Below are 14,742 nucleotides of genomic sequence, written 5' to 3'. Positions count from 1 at the left end.
TGCTGAGTGCAGCACACGTGTACTGCTGAATTTTGCTTGTATTTGCATGTACTTCCATTCTGGTGAAAGTGCATTCTTTGATGGTACTGCATTGATCCAGAAAAATGTTGACACATTACTAGCCATGAGAGTCTGTTCTGTTTTAGGAACGGTTGTGTTTAGACTTTTGTCTGATTGTGTGCTGTAATGATTTTATTTGGGATCTGCCAGCTTAACTGGCCTATATTCTAGTTTTGCCTATGACTGGTAGGAAAATTTGAAGCAGTATCCTTGTTCTCAGTAATGTTTCCAATGCTGCTTTTAAACAGGATGTCTAGAGATGGCAGTGCTTTCAGTAGACTTGGGTAGCTGTAGCTTAGTGGCTGAATAACTAGAACTTGCTAAAAAAACCAAAACAAACAAAACCTAAAACCTAACAAAAAACCAGAGCCCAACAGACAAACCAACCAACCCTCCACAAGACGTGGTAGGGTATAGCAAGCTCAGTCCAACTTGTAGGTGTGCTCTCTAGAGCTAATTATTTCTATGCAAGTGGAAGTAGTTGTCCAAGAATTAAGCAGAAAAATGGAGCACATGTTGGGGGATGCATGTTTTCAAAGTCTGCCTCTGTTTATTTTTCCAGATAGCAATCTTCTACAGTCTTTCTGAATCCCTTATCAGAAATTATGCATGCAATTTGAATACAGTCACACATTCACATAAACCAAATATCATGATCGATGTAAAGAATCCCTGTCTTTTCTGTGGAAAAGATTTGAGAATATTAGAACTTAATCTTCCTGTTTTCTTTTTCTTATTCTTAGATCTTAAAGATTTCATGGCTGAAATATAACATGTTTCTTTTAACCTTTACAGAATGCTTTAAAATCAGCAAATGAAAAGATAATATCAGAACATCTTACTCTAAGTGACCGTTGTTTGGCTTGGCTGGCTTACATACATCTAACCGAATTTGGCATTCTTCCAGTCAAGTTCTATGATCCAGCTAATGTCAGTCCTTCAAGGATCATGCAAAAAGAGCCATTTTTAATACCATGGCAAACAGTTCAAGATGTGAAGACTGATCCTGATACACTGTTAGCTATGTTTGAAGGTAAGATTAAGGAGGTAAACTACTTAATACATGACTCTCTTGTAAATCAAGAAATATTATCCAACTTTTGGAATTTAGAGGCAGTGCAATGTTGCTGATGACTGTGTTTAAGCCTCTGGGATACTAATCCAGTGGACATTTGATCAGAGTAGTGAGGAAAGTCTATGTTCTTGAGTACTTAACACACACGCAAGCACACACACTTTCTGAGTTTCTCATCTATGGGTCAAAGCCATAGCTTTTTCTCTGAGCTATGATATTGTGTCAAGATAAAGACTAGTGGCTTTTGACGGACTTGGATCGTTTTCTTGGGCTTATGCAGGCATTAAGCTGAGCTTCTGTTGTTCTTCTCTTACCCTTCCTCCCCTCAATAGGATATGTTAATTGGAAAGTTACTTTCCTGGAAGGTTAGTGTCTTTCCTTAGAAGAGACAGAGCAATGCATGTGTTTGTCTTCACTTTAAGTAGGAGTAATTTTTTTTCAAGATGTAAAATAAAGATACTAGAAGAAATTGAATTCTTGACTTGTGGTGCTGCCAAAGGTAGACTTTATCATAGCATTGTATAAATGTCAGTACTTAATGTGTTAGCCAGCAGCAGTATTGAATTGCCACAGAGAATATATCGATGCTACAGGTGGTAATGAAATGTGGAAATACTCAAGGATCAATTGAGTAGCCCAGCTGTGGAAGCGAAGGCAGTCTAGTCATGATAACAGGGTGTTCATCGTTGAGTAACTTCATATGCTGAGAAGAAAAATAACATCCCATAATAGCTTTTTTTTCCTCAATAGCTTTCAGCAGCAATGCCAGAAATCCTGGAATGAAGTTTTACATATGGAGTTACACTGCTATCTGTAATGTGGCTTTAACATTTCATTGGTAGGATGTTTTCCGTTTTTTAAATGAAGAAGGGATGAAACTTCTGAAGGACTTTCGTCTTTGCACTGTGGTGATACGTGCAAAGAAAGCTTTCCTGAAGATGGTAATCTTCCTCTTTTTTTAAGCATTTGGAAAAGCATCATTCTTACAAATATCTTTCCACACTTACTTTTTCATTATGTTAAATGAGACTTTTTATTATGTGAAGGCTTCAAATAACTTTGATGTTACTTGGGATCTAACACTTGATTTTATACTTACGTTTTGAAGATGCGGTCAAAGCATGTGCTGATGAAAGCCTTGAGGCTGATGAAAGAATACCTATCTGCTTTCCTCTCTACAGAAACATGCTAGCTTTGCTGAAACTTCTGGAAAGGTAAGTTGTTTCAAGACTTTTTATAATTGGAGTACTCAACTCTGCTTTTTTGACAACTTAACCTTTGCTTTTCTTTAAAGGTGGGAGTCTGCTGCACAACTTTGTAGATCTTTATTGGAGATCTGCCCTAACAACTGTCAGCTCTTGGGGAGTTTGGCCACCTTGTATTTGCAGATGGAGCAGAGTGACAGTGCCTACAACGTGTGGATTGGAGCTTTTGAGAGGAATCCTCAGAATGCAGAAATCTTTTATCAGTTGTGTAAATTCCTTGTTTCACAGGTAATGCTCCACTCCAAAGCTCATTTTGTTGGTCTACTGGCTTTATGAAGTTTGGGGTTTTGATTACTCCTCACAATACTTTTGTAATGTCTAGTATTCCTTCATAAAGATCGGAAAAATGGAGTTGACAAGCTTAGTGACATGATTAAAGATAGTCAAAGGAATTGCATGAAATCATAGTGTCATAGCTCATATTCTAATCAATGTTAATATGCTTATTAAGAATAATTTATACTCACCATAAACCCTGTAATATGTTTTCAGCTGTTTTCTGCTACCTGCTGACTCACCCAATTAGACTTGATTCTTGAGAGAATGAAGACAGTGGAGCATTGCAGAGATAGACACACCACTTGTTTTATTTATTGTGCTTAAACTGTTCTTGTCATTTTCAGGTTGATGTCTGATTTTAATTTATTATTTTTAAAAAATAAAACCCCCAAACAGGAAAGGTCAAGCAGTATTCTTCCACTGTTGCAAGATTTTCTGGCAGCCTTCATTGAGAATACATGCCAACAGCATGGTCCTATGGATCTCTTAAGGTACATTTAGAATGTTTTTTCTATTTAAATATCAGTAATATTGGCGTTGTCTTGAAAAACCAGACAGTCTAGAACTTCTAAATATATCTAATTTTGGCTTGGCATGTTCTGCTAAAACTTCAGTGCATTATGATTTGGTAGTTTGTAAGGTTTATACTTGTTGTTTGTGTACATGCACTGAATTGTAAAAGCACAAGCATTTAAGGATGAAACAGCCAGCAAGTCTAAAGTCTGGAGTTGGGCAATGAAAATCATTCGTGTATGCCAAAATTGTTCTTTTGGGAGATTTGTTCCCCCTCCCCAAGCTAGGAGCCTAAAATGTTAGATTTAGACACTTGCAAAAGACCTCAATCCAGAGGTCCAGCATGTTATTAATCAACAGATTATTGCTGCAAAGACTCAGGTTCATATCTGGCCTGCTGATTTTCCACTTGAATTTTAGCATTTAGTTGTGAGACTTTAACTAAAGTTTTGAGATATGCAAGTTCCCTATCGTCAAAATAAATGCCTCTGAAGGCCTTCAAAGGAAGACTTTCTGTGCTAAAGCTTATGCAGCGGAGGCTTCGAAATGTTTTTATCTCCAAGTCAGGTGTTAGATTTTATTTCTGCTTACATTTATTTAAATTAAACTTGGTAGCGGCAATGCAGCTTAGCTGACTACGTAGGTGGTTGATTGTACCTCACTTGATGTATTTTACGTGGAGAGAGGGAAGTGTGAGATATAAACTGACATTTAATTTGTACATAGGGAGTACATGCTTTCTGTATTTCTGTGTAACACTTTCTGTATGAATTGTATCTGGATAGAGCTAAACTAAAATCTAGGAGAAATGCAACTTTTTTTAGTATGTCTCTTGAACTGGGCATATTAAATGTCCAGTTCATGGGACCTAGTTTAGGAACTAATTTTGCATCTACCTAGGACTCTTCATGTAGAGAAATATTCTTATTTAATACTACTCTCTTCTTTTGTAGATATCTCTTGAATTTTCCAATGCCAGTTGAATTTACATCACCTGTCTATAAAGAAGATCTTACAGATGATGTTGTGAACCAGCAAATCCCGTATCTATGGCAGATCTACTGGTGAGACTTTCTGAAGTATTTCTGAGAAACAGCTGTTGGATCTGAGTAAACTTCATTTTCAAAAGCAGAAGGTTCATTGTTTGCATAAGGGTATATCACTTTGGGTTCTTTCAATAAATGATCTGCTAGTCCTTAGAGAACCTACCTGCCTGCTACACAATAGAGACAATTTTGTGGAGCTGTAAATTGCATATTAACTAAATTCTTCACTTCAGAAGTCTTCCAGAAATTCTTCCCCATGGGAACAGTAATATGGTGTTCATCTCACATGATCATCTTGCATCTTAATATATAAGAGCACGCATTGTTTGACATGCAACGCTTTCTAACTTTTAATATAAACAGTTTGTGCCAGTCTCTTCATGCAAGTTTTGGTGAAGCAATGGATGCGTATGAAGCAGCTCTGGGGGCAGTGATGCAGCAGGAAACTGTTCAGAACATCTGGCTGGAGTAAGTTCTTAATGAAGGAAAGTATATCAATCTCAAAGCTATTAAGTGAAGGCTACCAGAACCATCTTTTTTTCTTATTTTTTTCTTCCAGTTACCTTGTTTTTGTCAATAGCAAAGTTGTTGGATCCAACAACAAAGTTCAAGAATTCAAGCTTTTTACTGACCTAGTGAACAGATGTCTGGTTACAGTCCCCACACGATACCCAATTCCTTTTAGTACTGCTGATTATTGGACCAATTATGAGTTTCATAATAAGGTAAAAATGTGTCTGTGGACAGCTTTAATTAAACAGACTGACCTTTTAACAGGTACCTCTAATTTACTTGTTCAAATACAGCACTAGTAGTATATCAATAGTGAGAGCTAGAAATTGGTAATAAAATAAATGAGTGTCTGAGGAGAGTAGTGTTCTGAGAAGACGGGTATCTAGCAGTGATAGATTTTGAATAAAGGGTGTGTAAGGCAAACTCTATTATGGCATGTTTTAATATTGTGAATACAGCTGTTAATGACAAACTGTTCTTTCCTAGAGAATAGGGAGAATGTGTAAGGGAGGGAAGAGGTGGTTGAGCAAGAGTGGTCTGCAGAGCTGTAACTCTGGCAGATGGAAACAGTATTTAAGCTGTCAGTTTTGATCATAGAAATTACAGTGGTTGAGAAACAGAAGAAAAAAAAGTTGAAGTAGGTTGAGCACTTGAAACAGAATAAAGCTTACAGAAATTCTGGGTCCTGTTTTGCTAACATCCAGTGCATTTCTCTTTATTCACAAAGTGCAGGCTTAGAAGGGCTAAAATATGTGGTGTTAGCAACTTGACACTAACTTTTTATTATACAAAATGATTTCTGTACCCTTGAGGCATAAGGTTTGTAGATGATAAGGTTTGTAGCTCACTCTAGTTGTAATGTTCATAGCTTTTTGTTCATAGTTTTTTCATTCCATTTTTCTAAGCAAAATCAGACAGCTATGAAGTGGATTAATGTTCATAATTCAAATTCTGCAGGTAATTCTTTTTTATTTGAGCTGCATTCCAAAATCTGAACATTCCAAAACCTTGGAACGGTTTTGTTCTACCATGCCTGCTAATCCTGGACTTGCACTGAGGTATGTAAAAATTTTTGTAATCAAGACATGAAGCTGGTTAACATAACTACTGTTTTTGTGCAAGACATGCATGGCTTCCATTCTACTATAAAAGCTAAACACTTCCTCTCTCATTACATGTTGCTTGAGGCATAGTGTGTCTTCTGAAATCATCTCAATCTTTCTTGTATTTGACAGGGTTCTATTCTATTTACAGAAAGATTGTAATTATACAGGAATTAGCTCTGCATTGCACATGAGCGCAAGTGGTCAAAAATTCAAGTGTATAGAGAAGAGTCAGATATATTTTAAAATCTTGTAGGTACTTAGTGAAAAATATAGTTCCAGCATAGAACAAATAAAGCTGGATACACCAGTGAGTAACAGTGCTGCTACCTTAATGTTTAACTTGACCTTTATTTAGCAAAGGTAAACCGTTCTTAATCTTGAAAAAAGTCTTATGGGAAACAAAACCAATTAATGTGTTGAGCATCACACCAATTCTGACTTGAGCAGGATTGTGAAAGGGACTCTTCCGGATCAGCGAGTCCATGTTTTACTGTATTCAGCTGCACTGAGCTCATGAACATTTGATGAATAGTCTTGAAGAGTCCCCAGACACTTACTGTTTGTCATCAACGGTGACCCCAAAGGATTCAAAGCAAGGCTTGAAATAAGTGTGTGTGGCTGGGGGCATGGGGAGAACGACATGCCTGCTTTTGGCACACGAAGTTGAATGGCTGCATTTTAAACCAAGTTGCGATTCTGTCTAGATGGAACTTGCAGCTTCCTTAGACAGTGTTGATGCTACCTGAAATGGGTGAGCAGAACTGACTGAAGAGTATCTCCTAGCCACATGACTCTCAAAAACTAATTTGTCACCTTTCAAATACACACTTACTTTTTGCATGCTGAAAATTATCTTGTGCCAACATCACGTTTTCTCTCTGATTTCACACTTCTTGGTTAGTCTCTGATAGTGTATCAACTTTTTTGGTTTTCTGTTGTTCTGAGAGCATGTTCAGTCAGTGCTGTATATGGTGGCTTGGGTTTATTTTCCTATTTGCAACTCTTAGCTCAGATTAGGTGAAATGTATTTTGTGTAATGTGTTTGTATCTTTGGATTGCTTTTCTGTTCCCAGTGATTAGAGCAGTGTTCCTTTCTCATGAATGCCTTTTACAGACTGCTTCTGCAATACTGGGAGGAGAGCAATGTTCAAATTCTGAAACTGCAAGCCAAGATGTTTACATATAATATCCCAACATGCCTGGCCATCTGGAAAATGTAATGCAACAGTCATACATCTGTTTTCATAGATATTGCTTTTGTTTATAAGGTTTACATCACAAAGGTAAATCTGAAATGTCCTTCCAATTGGGCTTGTACTGGAAGTCTCTCTTTCATTAGCTTATTTTGTAAACAGTAACTGTTTGCTACAACAGACAGAGGTACTGTCACTTCTTTAAAATGAGGACTGGAATCGCCCTCTCGGGGAAGCTTATGTGAATGGATATTATGCAGATAAATATGAATGATGTATTTACAAGTTGCATTTTTAATTCACTTATTGACTTCTGTCTCCCCCTCTCTACCCCCCCTTTATATATCACAATAGCAGTAATCTCCATTATCCAGTGATGCTGAACTGATCTTTTTCTTCAGTGTTTGTTCATAATGGGGGAACCACTGAAATGTCTTGCTCATGTAAGGTTGCTTTTAAAAAAATGGCTATTTTTATCTTTTCACCGTAGATTAACATCATTGGAAGTTAGTTTCTTCTCAAGGAATTTTTAATTCCATTCCACAGTCAGTATTCTGCCACTAATGGTGTTTAAAATGATTCAAGAATAAATATTTTCATATATTTCTTTTCCTCAGAGCCATTGCTGCGGAATGCTTTCTAAAGGGACAAAGAGAAGTAAGTCAACACAGCTTCCTAAAATGAGTAATTAAAAAATTCTGTATATCTTTTCATACCTTGGCTTTATCTAAAGCAATGGTCAGCTCTTAAACCCAAGATTTCTGGCTAGTTGAAATCCTCTGTGTACAAACAGCGAAGCATTTGCCTCAAGTGTGAGAAATATCTTTGGCAATCAACGTAGAATGGATTATATCATGAGTACTTGTGCAACCTGGACTTGTTATGCTGGAAGATGCTAATGGCTGCCTTTACAAGTAGTTGGAAGGGTGGGTCTGCTAAGCCAAAGTATGTAAAGAGTTTGAGTATTTCCTAGTCCCACCAAAACCACCGTATTTTCTCTCTAAAAGTAACAAGTTTATTCATTTGTACTTTGGGGAGGGAAGTATTTTTATCATTCTATATACAAATACAAGAGGTTTTTAGCACAGCAAGTGAGTAACTTTTCAGTTCAGACAGAATGGATCTTCCAGGTATTGTTGCTGTCACCTTCAAAATACTCTTCTGCTTGTAGAAGATGTGTTTGGGGGATCATGAGGCCCTGGGTTTGTGACTCACCACTTGCTGGCGGTGCTTGAGCTACTTCTCTGATGTATCTTGTTTTGTCATTCATGTAGCAGCTGATTCTCAGCATCCTTTGCTGTCAGTAGTCTTTCTTTTGAAACTTTAACGGACCCATAATGGCTATTGTTAGATCACATACAAAATCTTTTCTTTCCTTTTTTACTGTCCTCTAGAATGTTTAAAAAGAACATCCCCCAAGGAGACAGTTACTTGGTTTACAAGATCAAATAGTTCGGAGTCAGGAGATGCCAAAGGCATGGTTGCCTGTGCAACCTTAATTCTGTCTCAGTGCTGATGGTTTGGTGTAATCTGTAATTAGACACAGATCCCTGCTTCAGTCATTGTATTAGATGGACTTCATTTTAAGGCACTGCCTTTTAAGATCTCTGCTTTGTTTGCTCAGCGAGTTAGAAAAATATATTTCATATGAATCAGAGGGTCCTTAAAGCAAATGAACTAATTGGAATGAAGGCACGTGTAAAACATTGTAGCTGGATTACACCTGGAAGAAATCCTAAGCTTTTCTTCTGCAACCACCTGACTGTATGGTGTGGAGTTAAGTAGATGCACACAGTGAAGTTGGGGTTTTGGGGGAGGGGGCCAGGCCTTAGTTTGGGGTGTAGCGCGCACTGACAATTGTTTATACAAATCAGTGACTGTTCCAGTTAACTGGATTTTCTAGTAAACAGGTAGGATATTGAATTGTGATTCAGATTCTGGATTTCCTGTTCCTGGAGAACCCATAATTTATTCTCTTCAGGGATCATGTAAAGGTTTGCTAAAAGGATTCTAAAAATGGGTATTAGTATTTAAAATGCCAACAAATACCTCCCCTGATGACTCTCTGATTCAAGTTGGTACTTCAGATACCAGTAGTTGAAGGAGACTTGATTAAATACTTGCATTAAACATTTTGGTCGTCTGTTTCCACTCCTAAGACGGTAAAACCATTTTTTCTTTTTAGAGAGTTGCAAAGACGCACACGGACTGTGAAAGCACAGCTAGATAGATGCTGAAGGAAAAAAGCCTATGAAACAGTTACTTTCATTGCAGGGTTGGCATGGTATGCAGTAAGCAAGACCTTGAGACTACCTATTGAGCGGTGAAAGAGAAATAGTAAGCTGCTTCATTCCCTGAGTGTGTTCCATCCTGTGCAATGAATGAGGCAAGAATCTTGTGAAGAAAACTAATGTGTCCTCATGTAATTAATCACGTGCATACAAGGGTCAGAATTAAGGTCAGACATAAACTTGCCTTTGCTTCTAGTAGCAATTTAACACTTTGAAACTTTTTTTAAAAACAGATTTTAAACATTGTTTGCAAGAGATTTTTGTGCTTCAGATCACTCATTTTGAGTCTGTGAAACTGTGCTGACTTTTCATATTTGTTTTTATTTTACAGGTCCATCATTTATATCAGAGAGCCCTTCAGAAGTTACCTCTATGTGCAACACTGTGGAAAGATGTAATGTTTTCTCCTTATGATTCAGTTTGAGGTTTCATATAAATTTTCTGCATATCCCATATCCATAGATGTGGTGATGCTCAAGCTCTGGCTAAATCTTATATCTGCTTCCCCATCTCTTACAGCAACTCTTGTTTGAAGCGTCAGAAGGAGGTAAAACTGATAACCTGAGAAAACTAGTTTCCAAGTGCCAAGAGGTTGGAGTCAGCCTAGATGAGCTTTTAAATTTAAACACTTGCAGAACAGAAAGCAAGAATCACTGAACGCTGGGTACGGTCAGCCATAAGTCCTATTAAATGCCAAAATCAGTTGAATGATTCTCCAGGCTGATCCAGGCCTAAGATCTGTGTAAGGCAGATGAGTATTGCTGAGCCTATCAAGTCTCCTGTCTGCTTTCCTTGAACCTGGAAACAATTAACGTGACCCTCCTCTGGAAAAATGAACTCCCTGTCTGGCCTTGCTTCTGGGCCCTGCCAGATTCTCATAACGTCATCTACGTAAGTATAGTTAATCAAAATGACAGACATTATTTTTTATGTTTTTATTTTCTCTCTTTTTTTGTTTTGCTGTTCCTGACTCACTTGACACTCTCGCTGATGCCTGAGAGACCTCTATTTGGGATTAATTTACTTGGCTGTGTTTACAGTAAAAAGCAAGTAGTCCATCTTGGGGTTTTTTCCTTTTTTAAACCTTTTTTGAGACTTTTTCATTACAGGATTTAAAACAAAAGCAGCCGCTCTTAAGGAAAGTGTAACTGCCGTGGCCACAAGTATGCTTCTTGCACTTGAAGGCTCTAAGACGGTTGCTTACTGCCCTTTTCTGCATTGGACTCACGGCAGAGACTATTAGACTTCAAGATTAAAGAAACTATGGCAAATGCCAGTGCATCAGAACCTAAGAGTGGTCAATTATGTGCAATTTTTGTAAAGAAATTTTAATTTATAATAAAGTTTAACAGTTTCAAGAAAGCTAATAGTGATCTGTTTTGTGTTGGTACTACCCTGTGGTTTTACAAAGAGGTTTTCCATACAGGCTGACATCCTCATAAATCTGTTGCCTTTTGTTATTCTGAGGTTGAGCTACCTATTGTGCATGTAGAATAACTACATCTCAGTAGGCGTCTTCCTCCTCTTGCCTCAGGCACACAGCCGTTCGTCCCACAACGACTATTCCTATCAGTAATACCACTTCAGTAGTGGAAAGTAGTTTACATTCTGTCCTTTTAGCCTTTAGTGAGATGAGACGCGGTTTACAAAGTCACTACATGCACATTGCAGGGATCCACTGTCACTGACCCAGCGATGGGGCTGTTTACATCCAGTTGGCTTTCTACCTGTCTGTGCCAAATCGGTTCAAAATGGGGTTGTACCATTTGCAGGGGTGACTTACGAAGATGCTGAACAAGTGGTCTTAATCTTTGAGGTAAAGTGGTTTGTGCCATAGGACTTCCAGGACCTTTCAAAACCCTTAGTTTACCTGAAATTACACACGAAACAGCGCTCTTAAAGGAGAGAAAAGTGGGAAATGCTGGTTTTCATCTGGAGGAATGGAGGGTGATTCTGCACCTTAGGCCCTTATAGACAACTCTTACTGTATAATTCATGCTTAAATAAAAAACAGCTACCACTTCCAGGGCCAGGATTTCATGCTAAACACAACCAGTGTCAGAAAACCCATTAATTCTTCATTGTAGTAGAGCAGTATCCTGATTTCATCGAACTTGTTAATGGTACAGCTCAGAATGAAAACATGCAGACCATGAAAGCGCAACATTTAATTTTTTCATTAAAAACCCATCAACTATGGTCAATGTCTTTTAAACTTTGGTGATAAACAGTTGATATTTTTCTGCAGCAACACCTAAACACCTGCAGTATTTATTTAGTGAGATACCACTTTGCTTATTCTGATGTTTAAAGATAGAAAAGCTTACCACTGTCAAGGGTTTCAGCACTTTTCGTGCTGTCTTACATGTTGCCGAGCTTAGGCTTTTCTTACGTTTCGGACTCCGTTACCTTTTTGTAACAAAAGGCCTAGTGTCTCTTTCTAAGGAGACCTTAAGCTTTAAATTCTCATCAAGGATTTATCACAGGCACTCTGCCTTAATGGCTTCTCACATAATTAAAGATAAGGGGCGGGGGGGGGGGCAAAACCCCACAATGCTCTGTCTTCCATTGACCTCAATCCATATTGTTTTAATTAAAATGCTTCTGCTCTATATGTGGCCTTTTGAGCCAGTTTTGCTTGGCCTGATGGCATGTGAAAATGGCTCATCATGGTGGGAATTGTTCATCTAGGGACTGGAATTAAGAAGTATGAGGGAGCTGTCATGTCTGTGAGGAGCACAAGCATTTACTTCAAGCAAGAAACAAAATGCACTGCTGGGTAAGGTAGAACAGCCAGGAAGGATCTAGTGCTTCCCTAGGTCTGCAGTTACTGCTGAATTCTTTCTGTGCTCTGGTAATCCAATAGTTACAAAGAAGGGGTTCTATTGCAGAAACAAACTACAACTAAAGAGATGAGGTGTGAGTACGCAGGAACCTGAGAACACGAGGACACAAAGTGGCTGCTGCTTCAGCTGGACAAGAGCAGCCAGCAAACTTCAACCCTAGTCTATCAACAGTGTGCGATCAGTGTGCTGTAGACACTGCCTGGGCACCTCTTTTCTGCTCTTGAGTTCTTGGGAGCTCTTCAGAAGAGCTTGTAGGTTTGCAAGAAGCTTGATGCAGTGTCCAGCTTGCCATTACCCTTAGTTCTTGCCAGCTGCCCTGATACCTCCCATAAGTGGTGTTCTCCTGGGCACATTGCTCTTAAGTTCTTACAATTGGAGGTCACCGCATGGGGGACAGGTTGGCCCATATGCAAACGAGACAAACCAGAGTTCTCACACTGTGACTCACAAACTGCTTTCTTTGTGCTGCTAGAAATTACTTGTTTCCCACTGAATTACATTAATTTTGTTTCTGTCATGCTGCTTCTGTTTGGGGCCCTTGTGCTCCTGTTATCCAAAGCATAAAAATGAAAAAAGCCCCAAACTGCTCTTACTGCCTGGGATTGTGAGGAGGAGCCCTGTGTTGCCCCTTTCCCTTCACTTCAGTGATTCACCCGTGCTGACTATGAATACCCTGCTACCTGCTTTTTTCGGAGTACTGATTTGGACACTACGAGAGATGTTAGAGCTGTCCATCAGAACCTGACCGGTCTTAGATGCATAAGTGGATACTGGTATTTGATATTACAGATTTCATAACCAGTTTTATATCTGACAACCCACTTAATGGCTACTGTGATGTTGTCACTCATGCAAAGTTCTAAACGTGAGTCAACAATGTTCCCCTGTGGCAGAGGTGACCAAAAGCCTCCTGTACTCAACTGGGACAAGCATTGTCAGTAGGTCACGGGAGGTGATCCTTCTTCTCAGCACTGGTGAGGCCATGCTTGGAGTGATGTGTCCGGGTCTGGTTCACCAGCACAAGAGAGAAGTGGAGCTACAGGGAAGAGCTCACTGAGTGACCGCAAAGATAAGGGACTGCAACACCTCACATCTAAGGGAAGGCTGCAAGAGCTGGGAATCTTCAGCCTGAAGAGGGCTTGGGGGAAGATCTTATCAATGTGTGAAAAAGGAGGTTGTAAAGAGCATGAAGCCAAGCTCTTAGTGGTGCCCAGAGGTAGGGCGAGAAGCAATGGGCACAGACTGAAATAGGACATTTTGGCCAAACATCAGGAAACACTTTTTTACTGTAAAAGTGATCAAGCACTGGCACAACTTGTTCAGAGAGACTGTGGAGTCTCCATCTTTGGAGGCATTCAAAGAATGACATTCTCTCATCCTTTGAGACGCTCAAAGCTGTCTGGATGCAGTCCTGGGCAACCAGCTCTGGGTGGCCCTGCTTGAGCAGGGGAGTGGGACAAGGTGACCTCCAGAGGTCCCTTCCAACCTCAGCCATTCTGTGGCTGTCATGTGCCTGGTGTACATTAAATCTGTGTGATTTCACCACCTTTGTCTAATCCGGTGCACCTGGCCTCTAATTGCCTTCATGCTCTTTTAGTCAAGGGCAAAAAGCATGGCACCAGGCCAGCAATCCAGGTTCTTTCCTGCCGTCCCGGGCTGAGGGAGCTGTGAGCATGTGATCTGCACTCAACTAACTTTGTTTGTAAATAGTTCTTATGTATACAGGAGCTTAAGAGCTAGCTTTGGGCTTAGAGTTCCCTTAGTACTTGTACTGAGATGTTCTCCCACTGTCATGGCCTTCAATGAAAGATGTGTTCTTAGTTTTTGTTTAGGTGATTGGCAGAAACAAAACGTGAAAGATTTAAATTGAGAAGACTAAGGACACTTGTTGATCTTGTGTGGCAGGTGGCTGACACCCTGCCTCAGATCTGTGAGGGTCAGGTGTAGATGCTCTGTAATCATCACCCAGGGCCTGGGATTAAAATCCTTTGAAGGATTAATCATTGTTTTCCAGGCCTAAGGGTTTGAACAACAACTACATGGTGAGAAATAAATCCAATGAGAAATAGCAGAGATCGTCCTTGCTGCCATTTCCCCCTCCTTCTGCCAGTTCTTCATCTGCTGCTGCTGACTTTTTACTCTAGCATTTGATAAATACAATGGCCAAATCTCTGCGAGTAGATGTCAGAATAGTCTGTAACTTCTGCCCCTTCTTCAGCCCTCACTGCTGGAGAGACTACTTGTGCCAGACAAAATTGCTGGAATTTACATTTCACATGCTGCTGATGGCATAAGCATTATCAGAGGAAGCTGATGAACTACCCAACATCCTTACTAACTGTGGCAAATGGAACACGCTCCTTTCACCCTTCACCCCAAACTCAGTGGAAACCTTCCTGAGGCAAGCAGAGGAGATGGGACTCAGAGCACTGTTTGAAAACTGCAAACCATGGTGGCTGTTACAGAGATGCAGTTATCCCAGTAGAGTTAATGATCGTGAGCATGTTTTTCCTGAGAGTGTTTGATAGCAATGTATGGATGAGCTGAAATGTCCT

General features: G+C 39.5%; 1 protein-coding gene across 1 annotated transcript in view; it reads left to right on the top strand.

Annotated features, from left to right (window-relative positions):
- The window catches only part of ZFC3H1 (zinc finger, C3H1-type containing), a gene marked incomplete at its 5' end in the record, with an annotated part of 37,085 nt that extends 26,382 nt beyond the window's left edge, over positions 1–10,703 (top strand). Inside the window, 12 exons of the mRNA XM_010011063.1 lie at positions 856–1,093; positions 2,244–2,349; positions 2,430–2,628; positions 3,076–3,170; positions 4,146–4,256; positions 4,602–4,706; positions 4,798–4,963; positions 5,709–5,809; positions 6,972–7,073; positions 7,668–7,707; positions 9,673–9,735; positions 9,861–10,703. Of these exons, the coding sequence (XP_010009365.1) occupies positions 856–1,093; positions 2,244–2,349; positions 2,430–2,628; positions 3,076–3,170; positions 4,146–4,256; positions 4,602–4,706; positions 4,798–4,963; positions 5,709–5,809; positions 6,972–7,073; positions 7,668–7,707; positions 9,673–9,735; positions 9,861–9,998 (1,464 nt within the window). The remainder of the gene's footprint in view (positions 1–855; positions 1,094–2,243; positions 2,350–2,429; positions 2,629–3,075; positions 3,171–4,145; positions 4,257–4,601; positions 4,707–4,797; positions 4,964–5,708; positions 5,810–6,971; positions 7,074–7,667; positions 7,708–9,672; positions 9,736–9,860) is intronic.
- Positions 10,704–14,742: the final 4,039 nt, after the last annotated feature.

Source organism: Nestor notabilis, unplaced genomic scaffold, assembly GCF_000696875.1.
Source record: "Nestor notabilis isolate BGI_N333 unplaced genomic scaffold, ASM69687v1 scaffold103, whole genome shotgun sequence".
Taxonomy (NCBI): Eukaryota; Metazoa; Chordata; class Aves; order Psittaciformes; family Psittacidae; genus Nestor; species Nestor notabilis.
This window is presented reverse-complemented; position numbering and strand designations above follow the sequence as displayed.